The sequence below is a fragment of the Eschscholzia californica genome, unplaced genomic scaffold (assembly GCF_041429995.1).
Source record: "Eschscholzia californica isolate CP2 unplaced genomic scaffold, dmEscCali1.0.p SCAF_6, whole genome shotgun sequence".
Taxonomy (NCBI): Eukaryota; Viridiplantae; Streptophyta; class Magnoliopsida; order Ranunculales; family Papaveraceae; genus Eschscholzia; species Eschscholzia californica.
In genome coordinates, this window is record NW_028238483.1 from 7806148 (window position 1) to 7832682 (window position 26535).

Consider the following 26535-nt stretch of genomic DNA (forward strand, 5'->3'; position numbering starts at 1 on the left):
AAAGATTGTGAGGGAAGACAAATAGGGTATAATAAGAGTTGGGCGTCATTGAATTTCTTGTTTACTTGTTCTCGATTTTTTTGTTTCCCTTTTCTGGATAGTTGGTTTATTTCTTTATGGGTTAATTCCATTTTGACCCCCTAAAGATGACCAACTCGCCAAAATGGCCCCCTAAAGATGACCAGCTTCCAATTTGGCCCCCTTTTTCATTTTTCCGTCATCTATTCCGTCAGAAGTAACTGAGCTATCTTTTTCTACCAAAGTTACCCTTGAGCCATATCTTGTCAGTCGATTTTTTGTATTCCCTAGGCTAATTATTACTTTCTCTCTCTTTTTCTACCAAAAATGTAAGATCCAACACAACTAATGTTATGGGTATCTTAGATGAATCGAGAAGGGCAACTGAAAGATTAAAAGAGAGAACCCCAAACTAATAAAATTTAATTATAACAAATATTTGGGTAATTACAAGATTAAGCCATTAGCAATGGCACAATTAGTATCAAAATGAGTTGTTTTATAAACAGGAAGCTCTTCTCTATACCTTTCAATCCCACCAATAGTTCTAAGATGATCAAGTTCAAATAGATCCGAACTTGAATAACTTGCTGCATCATCATCTTCATCTTCATCTTCCTTTTCAAAACTCACATTACGATCTCTCGTTTCATAATCTATCTTGGTTTCATGATACCCTTTAAAAAGATCTCTAACTTCTTCAACTGATCTCCTGTTCTTCATCAATGGAAATAAAGATAAAGATAATGGTGATGATATTTCTTCACACCCTTTTTTGTAAATTTTGTTGAAGACATAAAACCTAGTTCATGATGTTCATAAATACATTTATGTCCAATTGTTCTAAAATCTTCATCTACTATCACTCTTAAAGAATAAAATCTAACTGGTTTCTTAATTGTAGTACTTGATGATGATGATGGAGTTTTACTTAAACAAGATCTTGAAAATGATGAAGCTGATGAACATGTTGAACTATACCCTGATTTTAAATCTTTATGATCACCATTAATTGATGAATTTGATGAAACATTGATTTTTTTGGGAGTTCCTCCTGTAAACAGAGAATTAATGAAAGTTGCAAGTTTACCTCCTGGAGAAATGGGTTGTTTTACTTTCTTCAAATCTCCATAAATCTTCAGAGCTCTTGATTTTGTTTTAGTAAACCCATTTCCAATTTGGGATTTTTGTTGAGGATCACAATTTCTCTGTTTGTCTAGATTAAATTTAAATAAACTTGATCTTCTCTGTGGTGCCGAGGTACTTGTTCTGATTGGTTTTGGATTTGATCTGAAACCACAAATTGATTCCGTTTTAAATGATGAAAACCCATCACCACAACAAGAATCTGAAGAACTTGATCTTGAATTGAAAGTCATTAAACCACAACTACCAGAATCTGAAGATCTTGACCCTGTATTATTAACATCACCAAGGCTATTTCTTAGAACTTGGCGATGATGATTCGAATTCGATACACCATTAATGGAGTCTTTAAGGTAATTAACAGTCCGGGTTTTGCTTGATTTTGAATTTATTGAAGAGGGTAAATGAAGAAGAAGAGAAATTAGGAGAAGATAAAGAATTTTGTTGATCAGGTAAGATATCTAACCCCATTAAACGAGCTACAAGAGTTGGGGTTTTAGTACATGGAGAATTACTACTTTCTGATGATCAAAAATCTGAAATTCCTCATTTTCTTTTTGTTTGAACTCGAATTCCAACCAGTTTCATAAGATAATTAGTATGAGATTTGATTGAAATTAATGAAGTATGAATTTTTAATTCACTTAGAGGGAAACCAAACTCTTCTTCTTTGATCTTTGAAGAAAGTACAAGTTTTCAAGATCATTTCCAAGATCTTCAAGTAATCCATCAATCCCAAATTCCTTCCTCCAATTAATTGTGTTTTTAATCATATTAAAAGCTTGATTTGACAACCTTGGGACTATAAATATTTTATGTGGGTCATCAAAGATATGGGTAGATATGTGCAGGGGTAGATCTGGTAAGAAATTGTCAACTCACTAACATCTAACGGAGCAAAGGATGGAAAAATGAAAAAGGGGGTCATATTGGAAGCTGGTCATCTTTAGGGGGTCATTTTGGTCAGTTGGTCATCTTTAGGGGGCCATAATGAAATTAACCCTTTCTTTATTGGTTTAATGTTTCTGTGTAAAGGGTAAGGTCCTTTCAACCCGCTGACAAATTTCAAATAAAAAAATTGGTTCTAAGTAGATGATAACCTAGTAAACAATAATGATTCAAAGCTATTATAGTCCTACTATTCAAAACTAGGTTAAAAATTGAAGAGGGCTATGTAAACCCTAGGGAAGAAGAAACCTACCTGATTTGTTGCACCGAGAAGAAGAAACCAAACCCTAGCAAAGCTCTTTGATCCTCCCTCTCTTTCTCCTTCACTTTCTCTCTCTAAAACACCCAAACTTTATCCCTCTAGCACTCTCACGGCTACAACGAAGAAGGGAATGGGAAACAGGTAAGTGATGCTATTTGGGTTATTAAATGGGTGTGTTGCTATAGAGTATCCTAGTTTTTTCTTTAGAGAAAGTGACTCTAAAACAAATCTGGCCAGCAACGTGGGCATATGGGTGGTGCCTTGCTATAGGCACCCCTTATAATACTCAAGGATGTTACACATTTAAATTTGCAGGCTTCTACAATCAAATTCCATATCCTTTGCAAGACGAGTTGTCAGATTTATAAGCCACAAAAGGAAGATTATTTCACGAATCAAAGTTATTTATGCAATTTTTTGATTCTGTAATTTTTGACTTATTTAATTTGTATTGTTGCTACTTTTTAGTTTAATGCAGTTATCTTTCAAAAAAAAAAAAAAAAACAAATCTAAGAGTGAATGCCACCACTAAAAGTCACCTTTCTATTAAGTCCCTCCAAACCTGATTCGTTTGTTAATCCCCCACGTGAATTTCCTAATTAAAAAAAACCTTAAATCAACTACTCTTTGAATTGGTTTGTGTACAAAATTACACATCTATCGTCATATAATTATTAGCTTCGCTTTTTCATAAAAAATAATTAACTAAATTCATTTTGTCGAAATCCAACTAACGAATATACATTACAGGCAATTAATTGATTTCTTGTGCCTGTCTTTGGCATCCACTATTAGACGTCTGCCTTTTTTTCGAGTTCTTCTTCGAGAAAGATTTATGTTTGGTTTGCTGGAGGTCTGTATTATTCGTTTAATTTTAGGAGCGTTTCCTCCCCCACTATAACAGACTGCCACTAAAGAATTCTATTTTGGGCCGACCTGGCAGGCCTGGACTGATAAGCACCCCTACTTCTATCATTACTCAAATTGCATACAATATTAAATTCACCGAGTGAGAAGAAGAGAAAATGCGGAGACACCTCTCCAGCTAAGAAATAGGGAGAATTACTGAAACCCCCCCACTTTTGATAATCCGTTTACTGAAACCCCCCACTTTTATTAGTAATTACTGAAACCCCCCACTTTCGTTAGATTTAACGAAAAATCTGGGTTAGTGCTTGTCTATTTACTTCACTGCCCTTAGTGCTTGTGTATTTACTTAACTGAAACCCCCACTTTTATTAGTAATTACTGAAACCCCCACTTTTATTAGTAATTAGTGAAACCCCCCCACTTTCTTTAGAGAAAGAGAGATAATTTCGAGGTGTCTCTCTCTCTAAAGATTGCCGATTGGAACTACATTTATTCGAGCTAGGAATCTTCGAATTAGTGGTGTACTCCATTAAAACTTCTTCAATTTCGAGCTAGGATTCTTCGAATTAGGGATATGTCCAACTAGGTTTCCATTTTTGTCTGAAATTGACCATTAATTTGTTCCAGTAAAAAAAAGATGGGGGTTCAGTAATTACTAATAAAAAGTGGGGGTTTCAGTAAACGCATTACCTAAAGGTAAGGTAAAACGTAAGAGGGCAAGAAAGTAATATTGAAAATATCAAAGTTAAATCTAACGAAAGTGGGGGGTTTCAGTAATTACTAATAAAAGTGGGGATTTCAGTAAACGCATTATCAAAAGTGGGGGTTTCAGTAATTCTCCCCGAGAAATACCAAGTGAGTTTTGGACCTTTGGGTTTCTTTTGTAGAAGGGGCTCTCTTTTGGAAGAAACCAAGAAAAACCCAAAGACGCAGAGAAGCCAAATTCATATTTAAACTAGGGGTTCTAAAAGCATCATAACTGGGAATAAATCGTGATCTAATCAAGTATGAAATATGTTTCCCCTGCTCTTATTTTGTAATTTTTATGCTGGTGATTGAAGATGGAATGCCATCGGTTCGTTTAGATTACATAACGCTTCATCTTGGTCAGTGAATCTGATTTTGTTGCAATTAGGGTTTTTTCTTTCATAGGAAATTAAGGATTTTGAGTATTGGATTTTGAGATTTCTCTTGTTTGTGGTGATAATGGCTAAAAAAGAAGATTTTTTTCTTGAATAAATAGATGCTTAGGATTCAGTTTGGGTGAAAAGATGAGTTCTAACATGACTGAGGGTTTTGTTCCTGGAGCTGGAAGGAAGTTACTGGTTAATATTGCAGAAAATGGGCATTCGTTTGAGCTTGATTGTGATGAATCAACTTTAGTTGAATCTGTTCAGAGAGTGATGGAGTCAGTTACAGGGATCAATTTAAATGATCAGCTTCTTCTCTGTCTGGACATGAAACTTGAATCTCAAAAACCCTTATCAACTTATAAACTCCCTTGTGATGGTCGTGAGGTTTTCCTCTACAATCGGGCGAGATTACTAAATGATTCGCCACCTCCACCATTAGAACAAATCAGTCTCCCTGAAATTGCCAACCCTTCGACGCCTTCGTCATCGGGAAAGTCACATCCTTTAGATGATGCTTTAGATCCTGCTCTCAAAGCATTGCCTTCTTATGAGAGGCAATTTAGATACCATTTTCAGCGTGGTCATGCAATTTTTAGCCTAACTCAAGCAAAATTTGAGAATTGCGAACGGCTTTTGAGAGAACAAAAGGTGCAACAGAGGGCATTGGAGACTGCAAGAGGTAGTATGGATCATTACTATAAAATGATTCAACAAATGTACACAGAATTTATGAAATGTTACTCTCAACAGCATCGATATCATTCAGACCTCTTGATGAATTTCGAAAGGGATATAGAGAAGTTAAGGTCGTGTAAGCTTCATCCTTCTTTGCAATCGGAAACCCGAAAACGTCTGCTGGATTTTGTGAAGGAAGAGAATTTGCGGAAGTGGGTTGACAATTGTGACAGCTCCCATAGCCAATTTGAGACGAAGGTTTCGCAGCTGAAGCAGATGTTTCATGAATTGAAGCAGAGGGTTGAAGATTTATTCTCGTCTAAAGCTTTATCTGCAATTAGAGATGTAGAATTGATGATTAAAGACTATAAAAAACATACCAATGAGCAACAAAGTATAATGCAGTCTTTAAGGTTGGTTTCCTACTCTCAACTTTAGAGTAGTTTATTTTACTACGAGTGACTAGAAAATAGCCTGATACCAGTCGTGGTTATTAGATTTTGCCATCGAGCATATACACTCATACAGGTAGTGGTATCCTACACCCATACGAGGTATTAGAGATAGTCAATCTTACAGAAAACCAAAAGTTCAACATATGTTTTGTTGTTTTAGTTACTTGATCCTTTGGTCTTCCTTACAGTTGTTTCAGAATTCAGACTACTTATTGATAAATTATACACTGTAATAGCATTTCTTAGAGTGATATCATATAGTCCTAACACGATTCTATGCAACTACACGCAAAATGTACATACAAAATCTCAAAAGATATATATATATTGAAGTGTGTGCGTATTATCTGAGTGTTGGATATAAGTAACCGAATCTGACACAGTGAAATATTAAAAAGGGTGTGTGTGCATGTAAGCATGTTGTACACTGAGTTTGCATGTAAAGAATCTTCGTAGTTACTTTTTTCACCATTAATCCCTTAGTTCATTATCTAGTAGGTGCAACTTTTGAAGGTTTAGTTTTGTAAATAGACATGCGACAAATTGTTATCACAGCTGTAGTCATCAGTTGTGATTAGAGAAAAGAGTCTCTTATCATAGTTGTTATCCAACATATGATAATACATCATCCAGTTAATCATTAGGTTCCCTTATTGTGGTTTATCCTTTGTTTCTTGTAAACTGGCTCTAGTCTTCAGCTGTCATACTAAAACCTTTGTTGCCTGAGTTTTATTTGATTCGTGTTGATTGGAGTAGATTCGTGATTAAGGTTTTCTGACTAACATGATTGAGTTTTACCTTTTTTCATAAGGTGGAAATCTAACCTAGGCATGTGCTTTTTGTGTTGCTTATTGCAAGGTTCAGAAAAATGGTTCAGGTGTACGTGAAACATACTATTTCCACGCCAAGGCACACATAGTCTTGTATACTCAATCAGAAATTATAAATACTTTTCTTTTACCTGGTTTAGAAGACTTTGTCCACTTGTCTTTGTTCGTTATATTTGTTGTTGTAGCAAGGTAGCAAGCTGTGTCTCACTGTCTTGTTTAACTTGCTCTGATCATGAATAATATTTATTTGAGCTCCCAAGATTATTTGCACTAATTACCATCTTGGGGGGGATACTCTCCTTATCAGGGTAAAACGTGTTTAGGACTAAAAATTTTCTGTCACGGCTTTATTAAAACTTAGTTCTGTGCTTTCCAAAGTCCATGTATTTTATTTGGGAAAGTTGAAGGTGATATCATTTTGGTATAATTCTTTGTTGTAACTTCGAAATAATTTGCGCGGAAATTCAGTTTTGTTTTTCGTGCAGCAAAGATGTTAACACTGTGAAGAAGCTTGTAGATGATTGTCTGAGCTCTCAGTTGTCTTCTTCACTTCGTCCTCATGACGCTGTCTCAGCTTTGGGTCCTATGTATGACGTCCATGATAAAAGTCATCTTCCTAAAATGCAAGCTTGTGATAGCGCAATGTCAGAGCTACTAGATTTCTGCAGGGCTAGGAAGGATGAAATGAACCTATTTGTTCATAATTGCATGCAGAAGGTAGCGTATATCCAGTTTACGATCAGAGATCTTCGGCTACAATTTCCAGCTTTCAAGGAGGCGATGACCCGGCAGGATGATCTGTTTAGGAATTTAAAATTGGTGCGTGGGATAGGTCCTGCTTATAGAGCCTGCCTTGCCGAAGTTGTGAGAAGGAAAGCTTCTATGAAGCTCTACATGGGAATGGCCGGACAGTTGAGTGAAAGAGTTGCCACAAAGAGGGAAGCTGAGGTCAGAAGACGGGAAGAGTTCTTAAAAGCACAAAGCACTTATATACCAAAGGACATATTGATTTCGATGGGTTTATTTGATATTCCAAATCAATGTGATGTGAATATAGCTCCTTTTGACTCCAATTTGCTTGATATTGATATAGCTGAACTCAACAATTATGCTCCTGAATATTTGGTTGACATGTTGTGTAAAGTTGAGAAACATATAATTGCGAAAAGTTCCCTTTCCATGTCTGCTGAAGTTGAAGAGAACACAATCAGTATTGGCGAAAAATATGATTCCGAGGAATTCAACAATGACTCTGAGTTGGTGGAGATTGCTGGGACTAGCAAGATGGAAGTTGAGAATGCGAGGCTCAAAGCTGACCTTGCTTCTGCACTTGTTTTTATTTGTTCATTTAACCCTGAAAAGGAGTACGAGTCACTGGATGACAGTAAGCTCGAGAGTATACTTAAAAGCACAGCTGAAAAAGCAGCTGAAGCCTTGCATCTGAAGGATGAGTATGGTAAACATCTTCAGTCTATTCTAAAAGCAAAGCACATGCAGTGCATGTCTTATAAGAAACGCATTCAAGAGCTAGAGCAAAGATTGTCTGATCAGTACTTTGAAGGGCAGAAGCTTACACATAGCAAGGATGTGTCTGATTCTGCCTTTTCAACTGCGAATGTCGACGAATGCAAGTCTGGAATATCAGGGGATGGAAAAGCAGACAAGCCTAACATATGTAGTGAGTCCATGGATGAGATTTCTTGTCTATGTTTAGATGCACATGGACGGCCGGGCAAAGCCCGGGAGAGTGTAGATGAAAATATGTCAGATTCTGTGGGCCTCTTGCGTTTGCAGTTAGATTCATCAATGGCTGATTCACAACGATATGAAATTCAAGAGGGTGATACAACTGAGAAAAAGGCGATGGACTATTTGGCTCTTGAAGAGAGTGGCTCAGCTGCTGGGAGCACAACAGGGTCTCAAAATATGCTACCCTGTGAGACTGTGGCTAAACCAAATTCAGCAACTGACCTCGGGGGAGATCTTATGTCAGAATTGCGAAGTGCACTTGCAGACAAGTCAAACCAATGCACCGAAACAGAAGTCGAGCTCAAAGTTATGCTGGAGGAGGTTGCCAACCTCAGGAGAGAGTTGGAAGTCAGCAATAAGCTCCTAGACGAGTCTCAGGTAACTTTACCTTCTGAAGGACTTTTTTTCTACGAACCAGTTGATTCATATCTTTCAAAATATGTGCTCTTTTAGGTTGCGTTTTAGTGTTTTTTTTTTTTTGGAATATCACGACCCCCTCCCATCACTGGCCCAAGAAACTCTTCTTTGTATTTAAGTGATTTTTCTATGACTTTTAGGCCTCATTTGGATACACATATAGCTTATTTTTAAGAGCTTTTTAATTAGCCCATAAAAAAACGCTTAATAACAAGCAGTTTTTGTTGTTTGGTAAGACATAATAAAAGAGCTTTTTTTATCTCCAAAAGCTGTAGCGAGGCGTTTGGGTATTACTCTAGTTTGTATTTTTACTTGAAACAATGCAGTTTTATTCATCTCATTTGTAACATGGGGACTTCTTTTTAATACTTCGTTGTTTCGGCCTTTCTAGTACTATAGTTGTGTGCGAAGTGCCCGTGTCGACACCTCATACATGTGTCTAACAGTGACACTTCTCCCAGTTTCCATGTAATATATGTTTTCTTTAGTATATTTGGTATTACTCTAGTTTGATTCCCCGTCGCGGACAGATGTGGATGTGGGAAACTTTCATAAATTCTCCTTTTAACTTCTGGCTTAGGGAAATGCTATTTTATAGCTGTTTTTCGCTAAAGAGAGGCTAGATTTCTGTACCTTCAAAATCTCCAACAGTAGTCCCCTATTCAATCTCTATCAGTTTGTACTTTCCAATTGGGATAAATAAAAACTAGTAGAGTAACCTATCATAAATCCATATAATCTGGCTGGGTCAAAAATGTCCAGTGAGCAAACATTTGATTAATTACATTGCATAATTTATTTCTTGATCTTTGAAATTTAATCGGTAAAAGAGTGATTTGTAGAATAACTGTTTTGGGGTGGGTCAGAACGACCCTATCAACCAATGTAAACATTTAGTAGAAGCTAAAGTAATATAGAATGTTTTTCATGTGTTTCCTCGTTCCTGTTTGAGTTATTTTTGTTAAGGACACCTTATAATATTGATGCACCCCTAATTTATAGTTATGCCATTCTGATAGAGATCTTGCTTTTATATCCTACCATCCTAATCTTCCTTCACATGTCTTCTGGATTATTCCTCTATCAAGCAGATGAATTGTGCTCACTTGGAGAATTGCCTGCACGAAGCAAGAGAGGAAGCCCATACCCACCTTTGCTCAGCTGATAGGAGAGCTTCTGAGTACAGCACACTGCGTGCTTCGGCTGTGAAAATGCATAGCCTTTTTGAAAGGTTTAAAAGCTGTGTGACTATCTCCGGTGGAGTGGCTAGTTTTGTCGAAGCCTTGCATGCTCTAGCTTTCTCTTTGGCCAAGTAAGCTGTTTGATACCCTTTCAGATTGATTTGGAATATTTAGTTTAACATATATCTTAAGGTGGGTCTCATACCTTTGATACTGGTATCTTGATTGGTAAAATTTCTTCGCTTTTCTTTCTTCCAATTTGATTATAGTTCAAATGATACGCAACTGATTTTTCCTCAAGCAACTGTTTTCAAACCAAATTATAAGCATCTCAAGTGATGCTTTTCTTGACTTATACAAAGACGAATGTTCAGAATAGATATTCTATCTTAAGATAGACATAGCAACCCAATTCAGAGTGTATGCATTGTTTCCACCTATCTGACTTAAATGTGTGGCTTTAAGCAGTACCTTCTACAAGGTGCCCTTTTCTGAGAGGTTCTGTAACTTATTACATGCTTTTTGCAATCAAAGAATGTATCTTTTGTTTAGGTTTCAGTTTTCTGATAGGGTGTGGTTACAAATTTTCTACTTTCAGCTCTACTAATGAGAATGAAGATGAAAGTACTGCTGAGTTAAGGACTTGCATACGGATCCTTGCTGACAAAGTGAGTTGTCTATCTCGAAACCGTTCGGAGCTGCAAGAGAGGTGCAGAAGGGCTGAAGCCGCACATGAACATCTCAAGAAGGAGCTAGAAGAAAAGGAAGATTTGATTAAGAGCTTGTATGCAAAGCATCAATTTGAAAAGCAAGTAAGTTCACCAATCTATAGATGGTATTTTATTTTTCAATATTATCATAAGGGAAGTTTTAAAGGCGCTCGCTGAAAGTGTTAATGGCGTCTCCCTCGAGGCAAATTTGAGGGTGAGTTTGTGGAAAGGAGATACCTTTAACACTTACTGGGGCGCCTTTAAAACTTCCCTTATCATAAACATGTTACTTAGGTAGTTTTTGTTTTATGGAATATGTTCACTTATTTTCTTGAGTTGGCCACAAATTTGTATACGTTCAGTAATATGTTTTCTGGTTGCATGCACATCCATGACCCATGATTGTAGTAGATGATCAAATTCCATAGTAAAGATATTGTTATAGGAGATGATGATGATGATGATAGGTAAGAAATCAGATATAATCTGCAAGTTGCGGTCATGAGCAAGTCTACCTGATAGGCTGATTCTAACTCTATCTTTATTTAAGTCTCAAATACGTATAAGGATTTTACAATGATTCTGACACTATTTACTTCGGTAAGAACGACTTGCTTTCTGACAAGCAACTTGCCTTATCAATCAAGGCTTACCAAATATAGCAAAGAGGGCAAGTGATAGTCTATGATCCTCGTGGTGTAGCATTGTTTCATTTTGCCTTACCAAAGCAAACCCTTAAAGGCTTGAAATTGTTTTATGAAACATAACAGTTATTTGAAAACCGTACTTGCAAATGTGTTGTTTAGATCATTGTCAATTTATCAAATGTAGATTTCCCCCCCTTTTCAACCCTTCCTGGAGAAAGGGGATTCTTCTCACGGCCAAGTAAAATATCCGTCAAAATCTTCGGTGTCGAGTTCAAGCATAGGCTAGAATCCACGCGTCACAGGTTCAAGCTTGAGGCGTAACGAGTTTCCGTATAGGCTAGAATACTGGCTTAACAGATTCAAGCTTGAGTTGTGAGCTTAACTACTTGCTTGTCGATTTGTCCTGTTACTAAAATATCACGTTCTTTGAACAGGCAAATAAGGAGAAGATATCTTTTGTTCGTTTTGAAGTCCACGAGATAGCTGCATTTGTGCTAAACAAAGCCGGGCATTACAAAGCAATCAACCGAAACTGCCCTCACTACTACCTCTCAACGGAATCCGTCGCCTTATTTGTTGAAAATCGTCCGACCCGACCAAGTTACATCCTTGGACAGATTGTGCATATCGAACGAAAAACTGTGAGACCCTTCCCTTCTGTCCGGTCTGACTATGGTGTCGATCAAGTGGATCAGCTGCTTTCTTCTGATACAGCTATAACTCGTCAACCATCTTCAGGTAGTAGTAATTCAGGTTCTACATCAAATCCGTATAATCTTCCGATTGGGTGTGTATATTTTATCGTTACAGTAGCAATGTTACCTGACACGACCATCCATTCACCACTTCCTTCCTGATCCTGCTGATCTGAAACACAAGAAATGATGGAAGAAGAACCCCCAAAATGTACATACAAATATTTATTCAGATGACAGAGAGAAAGCACTCATTGTTTTGGTGGGAACGCGACATTCGATCTTCTATTTTTTTTTTTCTTTTCTGTACATACAATCTGCTGAAGTAGTTTTAACTCTGCCCTTTTAATGTGATTAAAACTTGTCAATATTCTCCTACGAAGTGAAGTGTCCTTGTTGAATATCTATTCTGTGCAGTTTGATTAATATATTGATTTCAACGTGTGGTTAATTTTATCGACAATTACTGTGAGTACTTTCCTTTGAAAACTTAGTAGACAGTGTTTGCAGCTGAGCTCCAAACCTTGGAAACTAAGGATTTCGCCCCGCCTGTTCGGTGGCCTCGAAAAAGTAAGCTGTCCTTAACATGTCTGTGCATCGAACATGCATGTAAGAAAGATATTTACCCTCGTGTGAGATTGAAGTGGTTTTCCTTCTTTATTGTTTGATTTTCCATTGGGGATCTGTAGTTTTCGCCATTCTCAAAGGATTCAGAATTACGTAAGATAGTGGTGGTAAGACATTTTTCTGTGGAAAAAAAGTTCCACCCCACGAAGAACTTCCAGAATGACCAAGGCATGATAAAGAAACAGGTCGTCGCTTAGTTTAATATAGATTCTTCAGATGTTTTTTACTTTGTTAAGAAGTCTTTTTCTGTTATCAATATATTGTACAGTTGTCTAACATTACAAGTTTCTATATTTTGAAGTCCTAATTAAAGTCTGAATTTTTTAACCATCTTAACAATGTCCACATTCACTATGTCCCAGCTGGTATGATAGAAGAAAGAGGAGAATCATAGATTCTGAGCTATATCAGATTCTTTCGAGATCCATTCACCATCACTATTCCTTGAGTCTATTTTCACAGGGATATATATCTAGAGAGAATGCTACTTTCTCCTAATTAATGTGTCAATTACATAGTGATATGTCAACCTCCTAAACCGGGTAACGCCGTAACGGGTACTGTCGGATCATAAATCAAGTCCCTGCGTGAAAAAATTTCAGCTATAAAATTTCTGAAAATTGGATAAAAAGACTTGTTTTAAATTTCTGAAAATTGGATAAAAAGACTTTGTTTTAAGATCCGATAAAATTAGAGATAAAAATGTATATTACAAATGAAAAGTGGATTACTCCTAATCTTTCTTGTTACACTAAAATACAAGAAATACGATAAGATTAGGAAGTATATCTCCCCAAATTCTTCACCTGTAATCTTAACAAGGAAAACAAATAGGAATGTGATTTTCATGTGTCTTCACTGATAACCAGCGTGACGCCGTGACCTCAAGCCGAATTAACATAGAAACAATAGAAACATCATCTTCACTGAAAATTTGGATACGAGAACATTGAATTAGTTGAATGAATTTTCTTATCAAGGAAAGCGTTTGCTCGGAAAGTTAAGAGAACCCATTTTCACAAGTCTTCTTTCAGCAAACAATCATATTTATCTTCTTTCAACAGACAATCATGTTCATCTCCTTTCGACAAGCAATCCTATTCCATTAACTACCTATATAGAAAACTATCATACAGCTCAATTACCATCTTGGATCTTTATTAGCTTCTCAATGTGGCGAAATAAATCCAATATGATCTTACGCTGAAGTATAACCAGAAAGCTAATTATATATCTCCTTTAGGAGTGAAAGAACAGCGACAGTTGTGCCCTGTCTCCACCCGTCTCCAGTATAAACTCCATAAATGGTGAGTATCCTGCTAGTAATGGATTGCCCAGGACTTTGGAAATTTGTGTTCTGGCTAACTAGTATTTTTAAAATCACAAAAATAATCAGCTTCAAGAAGCAATTGCGTTGGAACACAATGTGTCTTCTGGTGTGTCTACGCCATGATTTTGATGAGATGATCCAAAAACTCCCATCTTTTCTGACAATATTTTAAGATCTTCATGCCTGTTAGTTAGCTCCATTAGAACCTTTATTCTTCTAAAGGAAACCATACTTGGCTTTTGCCCTTTCTCAATCATCTTCAAGAAACACTTATTAGCTTCCTCTAACTTGCCCATATCACAGAGCAAATCAAACAACACATCAGACACCAAAATAAAAGACCCGAAACCCTTCTCTACCATGTCATTCCACAGTTGAAGCGCTTTCTCCACCTTCTCATGTTTCCTAATCAATCTAATAAGGAACATACAAGATTGTGTATTAGGCAAACAATCAGTATCCATCATTCTCATATACAAACTCCAAGAGCTAGATAAATCGTTCAACCAATAAAAGCAACGAAAAAATAAATTATAAGTCGTAGCATTTGGATTCAAACCCTTCCGCACCATCTCATCCATCAAGTTATGAGCATCCCCAAGTCTCTTAGCTATGCAAAAGTTTCTAATAACAGCATTATAAGCTGCAGTATCAGGGTAACACCCGTATTCTGTCATCTCCTTTAAAATAGCTCTAGCTTTATCAGGCTGACCGATCAATCCTAAACCTCCAATTAAACTCGTGTAAGTAAAAACGTCAAGGGAAATATCTCGACCCCTCATCTTATCAATAACTTTATATGCCTTGTCAAGCTCTCTACTTTTACAGTACACATCGACTAAACAATTATAAGAAACAATATCAGGTTGAACTCCCATTTCTATCATCTCCTCGAAAAAACCCTCGGCTTCGTCAGCCGATTTCCATCCTGATAGTAAAATATTAAACGTCTGTAAATTAGGTTTAAACTCATGCTTTAAACTATGATAAACATTTCTTGCATCAGTCATACTCTTCTCTTGACAAACTGTTCTTAATAAGGCATTATAACAACTGGTATCGAATTCGCAAACAAGTTTTCTAAACCTTTTGAAGCTCTCAACAGTCTGTCTAACTGAACAAACTTTAGCAACCCTAGCTAAGACTACTTGAACAGTACGAGGTGTAATCAAAGATTGATCCTTTTTACGCATTTCAATCAAAACATCCCAAATTTTATCAAATTTACGACTTCTTCCTAAAATATAAAGCAGCGTATCATATGAAAACGAAGTGTGATAAAACCCACTTCTTTTACCAGTATAATTGAAGAATTCCAAAGCTTGCAAAGGGTTTCCATGGCTGAATCTAACCCTTTTTAAAACCCTATCGATGAGATCATTTGAAAGAAAAATTTGACTCTTTTTCAGTGATTCTTTCAAGTCCTGACTAGATTCAGAACTGTTGATTATTCTGTAAATAGTTTCCACTTCTTCATCGTTTCCAGAGGAGTCAATAGAACAGAAAAATCGGAAGAAAATCAAGCTAGGGTTTTGTAAATGGGAGATGAAACTTGGGTTTAGGGTTTTGTAAATGGGAGATTGAAACATAGATCGCACCAGAAACATTTTTCCCTCTTTCTTTTCTAAAACCTCACTCGAACAATTTATTTCCGAATAGGGTTTAAGTGGGGAAGTTCTAAAGAAGCCCAGCATAATTTCCATAGACACCCCATTTACATATAGAGGCTTAAGTAGGCGCCTATATCCTACCGAGTCACTAGATCTCAAGAAAGTCCAAAGACTCCAATTATTTCTAATAACGCCCCTCTTGAAGTGGAGAAGTTATATGGCCCCCTGGTTTAAACAGGTGTTCAAAAGGTTAGGGTTTCGACCCTTCAACCAAAATTCTATTTTTGTACATATTTTTGTCGCATCGATCTGTATATGTACCACAGTTCTGACTAATTAACTTACATCTTGGAATTAGGCTTAAAATCATATTAAAGTCAGAACCAATATTAAATCAGTGTGACTTGTCAAACTCAGAAGATAAATAACAATTAGGTTCATAATGTCGAGCTCTTCAATTTAGAGCAAATAATCATTCGAAAAATCCAATTTCAGATAAAAGAAATATCTCATTTGAAGTTTTGACGAAATCATTTAAAGCTAACGGAGGTTCTATTAAATTTTGAAACTAAATTGCAAAGAGGAGAAGTTAGTTTTAGCTCATTTAGGAATACCATAACGTCGAGATCCAACAACCCAAACAAGAAGATCTGATGACTCAAATCATACGTGTTGGGCTAGTCGAACAACCTTCTAGAAGGTCCAACGTCGCCATCTAATGACCGAGATGTAACCCACTCCACACTTTCTTTAGGCATGTTTTTGTTCCAACGACGCACATTCTTCTCGCCTAGCTTTTGAAGGTCTAACAGCTCAAATCCCACTCGCTTGGTTCCACTAACGCAAACACCACTTCTGTTCACGAATTGTCACCTTTCTTCACCCAACAATCACATACGCATCCGTACTACCAATGACAACATCAACTTTTGCATGTGTTTTTAATTGCAAGCACACCATACTGGCTTGAGCGTCGAAGAAGTTTTCGAGTTTCATGCAGGTTGTGTCCCCGAATCACAAGGAGCAATTGATCGTTTGGTTCATCAAATCTTCATATCCTGAATGATAACCTAAAACCATTTGTAGACATCATCATATTGGCGCTAAAAGGAAGGGTGACTCCAATAAAACTCATTAACCTTCGATATCTCGAACCACAAATCTCGGTTCAACTAGAAAGCTCGATTCCTTACAGAATCCACCTTACGTTCGAAACTGCTTCGAAATTATTGTGAAGAGGGAAATACCTCTTGAATAATAATAGCTTGAACACAGAGAGAGAAGACAAGAAAGAGAGAGAGATATGTGAGAAGATTTCTCTGTGTGTTTTATTCATTGATTTACACAAGTATTTATAGGTTTACAAGGGATTTACATATAGAAATAATTTAGGAAAAACGGGAAACTTCCCTATTCATAAATATTGGGAAACTTGGGAAACTTCCCTATTCATGAATATTACAATAATTAACAACTTTACATAATAGCAAAACTGCTATATTCTAACACTCCCCTTCAAGTTGGAGCCGAAAGGGACGTGAGGCCCAACTTGCCAATAATCGTCTTGAATGCATCAGCTCCGAGTGGTTTGGTAAAGATATCCGCTAGTTGTTCAGAAGTTGGTGTGAAACGAGGAGCGATGACATTTGCTTTGATCTTTTCCCGAACGAAGTGACAATCAATCTCAATATGCTTTGTTCGTTCATGGAAGACTGGATTATCGGCGATATGGAGAGCAACTTTGTTATCACAGTGAACCGTCATGGGTGAAGAATGTGTGATGACAAGATCTTTGAGGAGGTACTTTAGCCATTGAAGCTCACTAGTGAGATGTGCTAGCGCACGATACTCTGCTTCAGCAGAAGATTTAGCAATCGTTGGTTGTTTCTTGGATTTCCAAGAGAGAGGGCTAGAACCCAACATAGTGAAGTAACCCGTGGTAGAACGACGAGTGGAGGGGCATCCAGCCCAGTCAGAGCCACAGTATCCAGTGATGTGTAGAGAACTGGAAGAAGAGAGAAGAAGGCCATGGCCAATGGATCCTTTGAGATAACGAAGGACCCGATGAGCAGCATCAAGGTGAGTAGTGCTGGGTTTTTGTAGAAATTGACTAAGATTATTGACCACATAACAGATATCAGGACGTCTTACGGTGAGATAGAGAAGACGACCAATCAACCGTCTGTAAACGGTGGGATCCGGAAGAGGATCACCATCGGAAGGACTGAGGCGAAGTTTCTGTTCCATTGGGAAAGGAGAAGGACGACATGCCGAAAGACCAGAGTCTTTAATGATGTCAAGGGCATATTTGCGTTGACAAAGGAATATGCCTTTGGAGGATCGGGAGACCTCGATCCCTAAAAATTATTTAAGAGGACCCAAATCCTTGAGAGAGAAAGTGGTGTGGAGAAAGGATTTAAGTTTAGAAATGGCGGATTCATCATTTCCAGTGATGACAATATCATCTACGTAAACTAGAACGTATAGATGTACAGAAGATGTGCAGAGAGAAAATAATGAATAGTCAGAGAGGGATTGAGTGAAACCCTTCTTGATAAGGACGGATGAAAATTTTGAGAACCATTGACGAGATGCCTGTTTAAGGCCATAGAGAGATTTCTGAAGGCGACATACTTTGGACTCCCCCTGTTTGGAGAAATCGGAAGGTAATTTCATGAAGACCTCTTCATCGAGGTCGCCTTGGAGAAAGGCATTATTTACATTTAGTTGGTGGAGAGACCAACCTTTAATAGACGCGATTGATAGAAGAACGCGTAAAGTAACTAACTTTGCGACGGGGGCAAAGGTGTCATGAAAATCGAGACCCTCGATTTGTGTGTATCCTTTTGCTACAAGACGGGCTTTGTAGCGTTCAATGAAACCATCGGCTTTGAATTTGACTTTGTAGACCCATTTACATCCGATGGCCCTTTTTCCAGAAGGGAGGTCTATAATGGTCCATGTGTTATTTGATTCTAAAGCGGCAATTTCTTTAGACATTGCCTCACGCGAATGAGGTGATTTGACGGCTTGAGAAAAAGAAGTGGGTTCAACGGTTGTGATTACCGAATGGAGAAAGACTTGATGAGAACCCGAAAATTGTTCAAAATTTAGATATTGAGTAAGAGGGTAGACCACATTAGAATCCGGGTAAGAGTGACAGATGTAGTCATTGAGATGAGTGGGTGGTCGGCGGTTGCGGGATGGCCGTGAAGGATGAATTGGACCATCGGGAGGAGGCGTCCCTAGAGATGTGGGTGCGTGATCGATGGAGGAGGGAGCCGGGCTCTGGCTTTGGTCCGTGAGGTGCCCAGGAGTGCCCGAAGAGAAGTCGTTATCGGGCTGACTCGAAGCGGAAGGGACAGAGCCGAAAAGCCCTGAGGGAGTGCCTATAGGCACATCAGACGCTTGATCAGAGACTTGACGAGGAGCCGATGGTGATGTCCTTGGAAAATTAAAGGAACCATCATCGTGGATGGAGACCATCGGTCGGTAAGGAGGGGGAGAAGAGATCGGATGTTTAGACAACATCGAAAATTTGTCTTCGTAAAAAAGGACATCACGAGAGGTGATTATTTTACGAGAATTCAAGTCGAAAACGCGATATCCTTTTTGATTGTGGGGATAGCTGACGAAAATACCGGAGATGCTCAGGAATCTAACTTTGTTTTTACCAAAGGACGTCTAGTAAAGCATAGACATCCAAAGACCCGAAGATGGTCAAATTTAGGAGGAGAACCCAAGAGTTTTTCATGAGGAGAAATGCCTTGTAATGTTGGTGTTGGCAATTTGTTGATGAGATATACTGCCGTTAGAACACATTCACCCCAAAAGGAAATTGGGAGATGGGCTTCAAGACCTAAGGAGCGTGCTACTTCCAGAATGTGTCGATGTTTTCTTTCGACGATGCTATTCTGTTGAGGAGTATGAGGGCAACTAGTTTGATGAATAATAATGCCCTTCTTACGGAACCATGATTGAAGTTCATGATTCAGAAATTCCATACCATTATCAGATCGGATTGATTGAATTTTCGGAATAGGAATCGTTCCTTGTCCGGATTGTAAATTGGAGATGGAAGAATCAAATTGAGTTGATATATAATTAGAAAAATTCTTGAGAAATTGAGTAGTGTCGGATTTATTTGACATTAAAAAAATCCAAGTGCAACGAGTAAAATTGTCCACTAAAGTTAAGAAATAACGACAACCAGAGTTTGAGGGGACGGAGAAAGGTCCCCATAAATCTGCATGAATTAATTCAAAGGGACGAGAAGAAGTAGAATTGCTTAACGGAAAAGATAAACGTGTAAATTTGGACAAGGGACAAATTTCGCACGGATTTTTATTGAATGAAACTGATTTCATACATTGAGTTCTTAAAATTAAAGACTTAAAAATAGAAGAAGAAGGATGTCCGAGGCGCCAATGCCAAATATCGGAAACATCTTTATTATATAGACTATTACTAGAAATTGGAAAGGAACAAATCCTAATATCCGTGCGGAGAAAGTATAGTCCTTCATGGAGATCACCAAGTCCAATCCTCGTTTTCGTCACTGGGTCCTGAAAGACACATGAACAAAAATCGAATGTTACTAAACATCGAAGATAATTGGTGAGTTGGGAGACAGAAATTAAATTGATTTTAAATTCCGGAACATGTAAAACGTTTTTGAGAATTAAATTTGAATTGAAAATAATCGTTCCAATGTGACGTACTTGAATACGTTTATCGTCTGGTAAACGGACAAAACATTGAGGTGGAGCATCAACATAATGTGAGAAACGAGATAAAGAACTACATATATGTTTGGCGGCACCGGAATCAATAACCCAAGGAGAAAAGAGGAATTGAATACCTGTAATGTTAATACCTGCGTCGGTAGATCCTTGAGTAGGATTGGAAGTGCCGTTAGAATGGCATTGGTGATCGAGAAGTGAAAGAATACTTGATATTCCTCTTGAGTTAATGAGGTGGCTAGAGGTGCTCCCGTTGGAGGATCAACCGTCTCGGTTACGGTGGCGGCAAGTGGACCGGTCGGTCGTGGTGGGCGATTTGGCCGAGCACCCGAGTTGGAACGGTTTGGATAACCGTTTAATTGATAACATGTAGCCCGGACGTGGCCATGTTGTTGACAATAGTCACAAAAGGGACGAGCTCGTTTAGGACGTTGAGCGTTTGGTTTCTCCATTCAAAAATTTCGTTGATCATTGTTGTATGTTGCAAGGGTGGCGGCTTCAGGTGGATTGGAAGTAGCGGCCATGATATTTTGTTGGATTTCTTCTTTTTTGACAAGAGAATGAATCTTTAGGATTGAAGGAAAATGATCCATTAACAAAATTTGACTTTGAATTACCGAAAAACGGTCATGAAGCCCTTGAAGAAATTCCATAGCACGTTCTTGATTAGTACGATCAAGTAACGATTTCCCTTGACCACAAATACATGGATCGATTACCATAAGGGATTGTAACTCATCTTGTAGAGTTTTGAGTTGAGTAAAATAGGAGGTGACATCATGTCCTTCTTGTTTGAAGGATGAAATTGCCCGTTTCAATTGATAAATTTTGGGGGCATTGGTTTGCAAAAACCTTTCATAAAGATTACGCCAAATATCGGCGGCACTTTCATCGTATAAAACGGAAGACCGAATATCCGGAGCAATGGAATTGATAATCCAACTACTAACAAGATCATATTACACTTTCCCCATGAGTGTAATTGATTTGGAGAAGTGGGTTTGGGAATAGAACCATCTACAAACCCGAATTTATCTTTTGCCCGAAGAGTCATCTTCATGGCTCTTGACCAAGAGGCATAGTTATCTCCGGTTAATAATGGAGTGATGAGAATAGTAGTTGGTGAGTCAAAGTGATGAACATCAAACACCGGATTAGGTGGAGAATGAGGAGTATAGTCTCCAGAATCGACTTCAGTAGTAGTCATGATAGAAGAAATTGATTATTAAAAAAAACTTAATTGGCTCTTATACCATGTGAAGAGGGAAATACCTCTTAAATAATAATAGCTTGAACACAGAGAGAGAAGACAAGAAAGAGAGAGAGATATGTGAGAAGATTTCTCTGTGTGTTTTATTCATTGATTTACACAAGTATTTATAGGTTTACAAGGGATTTACATATAGAAGTAATTTAGGAATAATGGGAAACTTCCCTATTCATAAATATTGGGAAACTTCCCTATTCATGAATATTACAATAATTAACAACTTTACATAATAGCAAAACTGCTATATTCTAACAATTATCATGCCTACGGAAGAAGTGTTGGTCGAAGTCACTCGGTTAAAGGAAGAAAAGAAATAAAACGCGGAGAACATGCTGCTCATGCAATACACCCATCTAAAAGTTTGGGAGGAGATACATCTGCTAAATAAATCAAACGAGGCATAGAAAAAGAAAGAATCACTAAAATCCTAGACCAGAAATCTATTTGCCACTCTATATTCTATGTAGGCCAAACATTGAAAACTCATTCTTCTAATTTAGAGCCCCAACATAGTCTTTAGTTAGATGGCCAGTGTGTCAAGTTTGGACTCAACCTTAGGGGCACTCTACATGCACTTTTGGCCGAAACACAAAGCTTAATTTTTTAGTCTAAAGGTCCAAAAATAGGGGGTGTGATAAACCATGTATCCACTCCTAAATCAATAAAGATTATAAGACCAAAATAATAATGAAATGTAAAATAAGTCCAAAAGTTTACTTTTTGGTGGGACACAAACCTCAAACAATTTATTTTTTCTCAATATTGCCTTTCTATAAATATATTTTAAACTATTAGTAAACCAAAATTCTTAAGGTTGAATTAATCAAGATATTGTTTCCATAAATTATTAGAGAAAAAAATTTATAGCTAAAAGTTATTGCCAAAATTTATTCCTAGAATTTATTGTTGCCAAAATTCATCACTAAGGTATTTCCATATTAAAATCTATCAAGATTTTATGGTTTGTTAATGGATCTTTGGAATTTTTAATTGTTTTGTCGTTCTTCTACAAAATAAATCATTCAATAATATGTTCCTAACGTTTCTATTTCATTACAACCTATTTTATCTTGAAACTGCATATATGTTGATATCATATGGGATCTGCTTATAGAATTTTTTCTAATTCTAACAACATATTTAAATGTAACACGTTTTCTCACTTATTTGGTTAAAAAAAAGTTGAATTTTCAATCACTACAATCTTGTGTTTTATTAAAAATATGTTTGTAAATTGATATGTATTTTGCTGACATGTTCAATATTTTTCGGGGAATGCTTGGTAACCCAGCTGTTGGGCCCAGCTGGTTGACCAGCTTACGTGGAAGAATACTTTGTGTACTAATTAATAACTCTAGATTTGATCTGGACCGTTCAAAATTAACGGTCCAGATTAGATCCATTTTTTTTACTTCTTACAATACTTAACGTTACAGGTATACATCTCCCTGCATATTCCACGAGTTAATCTGGATTTGAGTTTATCCATTTAATTTTACTCATACTTATTTATATTTGGGTTTTAAGATATCAATTCAATTAAGGGTTTTAAGTTTAGTTTGGACAATCTAAAGCTTCACTATTCTAGATTCATTTCATCAACCCAAAGCCCTTTCTTTACAAAGTCTCTTTACAATTCTTGTCACTGACTTTTTTCTTTTCATGGAGTCATCTCGATCTAACTACCAACACTACCAACATATCTCTATCAAAATTTAAACTTTTGTGTTGTTTGTTGAAACCCCACAGTAATGCTTAGCTTTTTCCTGTCTCACACACATCAGTACTAAACTAATGTGAGGTTTAAGAGGTTTGAAGGAAAGGGGACCTTTTCAGTTTTAATACACAGGATGAAGGTAGACTATAAACATACACCAGTAAAAATATAATTTGGCAATAAATAAAGATGATATGTCACCAAAATATTTTTAAACAAAAAAGATGAAACCTCTCAAAACATAATAACAAATTTAAATAGTTCTGGTAGTAGATTTAAAAGAGTTCCGGTAGTAGTAGTAGTAGACGTTACTTTTTTCCTGCTCTTTCGTATCGCCGGCTTCAATCTATTTTCCCATTTACGTCCTTTCCTAGAAGTTACTTTCGGGTCAAGTATGTGATCATTTACACCACTTTCTTCCGGAGTCTTCTTCAAATCACTTGCATCATTTGACTTACACGTCTAGTACATCTTAATCTGATTGTCCGCCCATTGAGAAATTTCAAGAAAATAATCTTCATTTTCTGACGCCAAGTCAGCCACTTCGTTAAGTTTGCGAGACAATAAATTATATCGCAATTTTTCTGTAGTCTCAGTTTGTCCATTGTAACCAATTGTCATTTTTGTGTGACATCTTCTCACATCCTTCCTCCACCTCCTGAGGATGTAATTATCGGGTAACATTGTGATGTTATTTTGGAGTAACACAAAAAGAGCATGTTTGCAAAGTATCCCTTTGAACACAAACAAGTGACAAGTACACTCAACAATAGATTCGTACTTCATCAGCAACACAGTAAAAGTCATCGTCTTGGTACGCTCTCCTACCATGACATCCTCTTGTATGTCGTACTCCACTCCTATGTCTGTCTCGCGAACTGAAATCAAACGACAATATAATTGTCCAGTTAACTCGGATTGAAATTCTTGAAACTTTGATATAGTATAGACACCTTGAATCTGTTTCTCCATCATGAATATGGTGGTACATGGGATCGTATGTGAGAAAGACTTAAAATCAGCCGAAGTCTCATTTTCAATTTTTTTCTTCAAAGCATTCTCACATTATTCTACAAATTGTTTTAATGTAATTTTTTAATTAACATATCCATCAAAGAAAGCATTGACCCCCTCACTGCGCTGTGTGCTAGACATTCCAGCCCAAAATGTACGTTTTGCATAACATGGTACCCATCGATGTCTCTCTTTATACAAGTCACTTAACCAATCACAATTATGCAACTAATATTTCTCAATCATGTCACACCACTGATATTCAAATTCTGATGGACGTTGTGTTTCATACACCAAACCTTGTAAAACATAAGTTATTGAACGATACTGGGTGTAGCTACCTAACTTCAACGGCAATTTCTTCATAATGTGCCATAAACACCATCGATGCCTAGTGTTAGAAAATACTTGTCCTATTGCATTTTTCATGGCGGCATCTTGATCGGTCATAATACCCTCCGGAGCAACATTATCCATGCACTCAAGCCATGTCCTAAAGAGCCAGACAAACGACTCAATGTTTTCACTTGAAATCAAACGAAATCCAAGAAGTATTGATTGGCCATGATGATTAACTCCAACAAAAGGGGCAAACGACATTTCATACTTGTTTGTCAAATATGTCGTGTCAAATGTAATAGCATCACTAAACTCTTTGTAAGCTTTTCTACACCATCCGTATGTCCAAAACATATTTCTTAACCGATCTTCATCGTCTAAGTCAATTTTAAAGAAGAAACCATTGTTTTGTTCCAACATTTTTAAAAAGTACCGTTCAACTGCAATTGCATCTCCTTCACCTAGTCGTAATTTTCTTGATTGATCTAGGTAATTCCTGCAATCTTTTTCTGTAAATGGTAGATTAGAATAACCCCCTGCTTCGATAACCAATTTTTGATACGTCTTGGTTGGACGAATTCCGACCTGACCTGATAAATCGAGTTGCCTTTGAACCGATTTACTAATTTCTCTGTTGGAGCGAAACAAACGAGATTTGGAAGGACACAACCGTCTTTACATATGAATTTTAAGTGAAAATAGTGTAATGGAATACAAACCACCATTGTTTCAAGAATTTTAATAATCTCACCTTCACAATCTACAAAAGCTTCCTTTAGAGAAGAAGAAGATCCTTCATCCATTGGAATTTATAGTTGTATAATAGTTGTAGAAAATAGACAATCCTTCAAACCCTAAAAGGATTTGTTGGAGCAAAAGAAGAAGAAGACGAAATAAATGAAGATGGAGTGATGGATGGTGTGCTACTGCTAGGTATTGTAAAGAAGTGAAAAAATGGGGTCTAATCTGGACCATTAATTTTGAACGGTCCAGATCAAATCCATAGCTATTAATTAGAGTACAAGGTACCCTTCCACATAAGCTGGTCAACCAGCTGGGCCCAAGAACTGGGTTACCAAGCATTTCCGATATTTTTCTAGCATTTTATTGATTTTATTAGCATTATATGCGTGGCACATGTTATGACTTAGTTAGAGTAGGTGAACAAAAGTCTGATCATTTATCTACTAACATTTAATTGATTTCAACATCATGCCTATATATAACATAATTTTTGAGTTGTTTAAATCAGATTAAAATAATTTTTAATATTTTTATAAAATTTTATTAATTTTAACAACATAATTATATATAGCATGTGTTATTACTTGACTAGAGCAGGTGAACAAAAGTTGATTGTTTATCTAACATTTTACTAATCCCAACGACATACTTAGGTATAACATGTTCTTTGAGTTACTTAGTTTAGATTTACAAAATTTTCAATTTTTTTCAGGTATTTTACCGATTTTAACAACACAATTATATCTTAGAATAAAAAAAAAATCAATCTTGTTTTCAATTTACATGTAAAGTGATATATATATATATTTTAAAAAATTTCAATATTTTTGTAACATTTTATTGATTCTAACAACATAATATGAGTTGTTAAAATTTTTTCATAAATTATCTTGTAAACTCTTGAAAATTCATTATATTTTTACAATCATAAATAAGTTGGATTTAACTACAATATAAGTATATAGATTCCCCACAAACTTCTGCATTTGTGTTCTTTTACATTGATGCTTTTGTATCATTCAATGTTTATTTCTTATGTAAATGAATATATTACCCGGTCATGAAATAGATGTTAGCGAAAAAATTTCACCTGTCTCTTATATGAAATGGGGAATAATTAAAGAAGGGTCATGTGGTCCTATCTTCATCCTTGTAGGTCAAACATTATATGGATAATACTCAAAGATAATCAACAAATATTGTCGACATCGTTGTACTATTTCTAGCAATCTGCGATATATTCTAGTAACTCTCGACATTTTTAACGTATTTCACGAAATTTGTACTAAAACTCAGAGTAATTAAAATTAAGAGAAATCTATTACAAGAACTAATAACTTAAAGATTTCTTTTCCATTTATCCTTCAATTCATCCAGTAACACCTAAGTTAATTCAAACCTCTTCC

At 36.7% G+C, this 26535-nt stretch overlaps 4 protein-coding genes and 1 pseudogene across 4 annotated transcripts; 1 reads left to right on the forward strand and 4 right to left on the reverse strand.

Annotated features, from left to right (window-relative positions):
- Positions 1-465: 465 nt before the first annotated feature.
- LOC147531540 (protein BIG GRAIN 1-like B) lies at positions 466-1397 on the reverse strand (annotated as a pseudogene).
- A 2548-nt stretch (positions 1398-3945) lies between these two features.
- On the forward strand, positions 3946-12199 carry LOC147531541 (autophagy-related protein 11-like). Its single transcript, XM_086645994.1, has 5 exons — positions 3946-5465; positions 6823-8464; positions 9595-9815; positions 10283-10496; positions 11476-12199. Exons 1-5 carry the CDS (start codon positions 4516-4518, stop codon positions 11896-11898), a joined length of 3450 nt encoding a protein of 1149 aa, XP_086502120.1. The 5' UTR covers positions 3946-4515; the 3' UTR covers positions 11899-12199.
- Positions 12200-13031: 832 nt separating this feature from the next.
- Positions 13032-15325, reverse strand: LOC147531542 (Pentatricopeptide repeat (PPR) superfamily protein). Its single transcript, XM_086645995.1, has one exon. It carries the CDS (start codon positions 15298-15300, stop codon positions 13762-13764), a length of 1539 nt encoding a protein of 512 aa, XP_086502121.1. The 5' UTR covers positions 15301-15325; the 3' UTR covers positions 13032-13761.
- An 8169-nt stretch (positions 15326-23494) lies between these two features.
- On the reverse strand, positions 23495-24004 carry LOC147531543 (protein FAR1-RELATED SEQUENCE 1-like). Its single transcript, XM_086649741.1, has one exon. The coding sequence runs from the start codon at positions 24002-24004 to the stop codon at positions 23495-23497; it is 510 nt and encodes a 169-aa protein (XP_086505867.1).
- A 270-nt stretch (positions 24005-24274) lies between these two features.
- Positions 24275-25188, reverse strand: LOC147531544 (protein FAR1-RELATED SEQUENCE 5-like). Its single transcript, XM_086649742.1, has 3 exons — positions 25137-25188; positions 24819-24975; positions 24275-24713 (listed from the first exon to the last, which is right to left on the reverse strand). The coding sequence occupies exons 1-3, from the start codon at positions 25186-25188 to the stop codon at positions 24275-24277; spliced, it is 648 nt and encodes a 215-aa protein (XP_086505868.1).
- Between the last annotated feature and the right edge of the window lie 1347 nt (positions 25189-26535).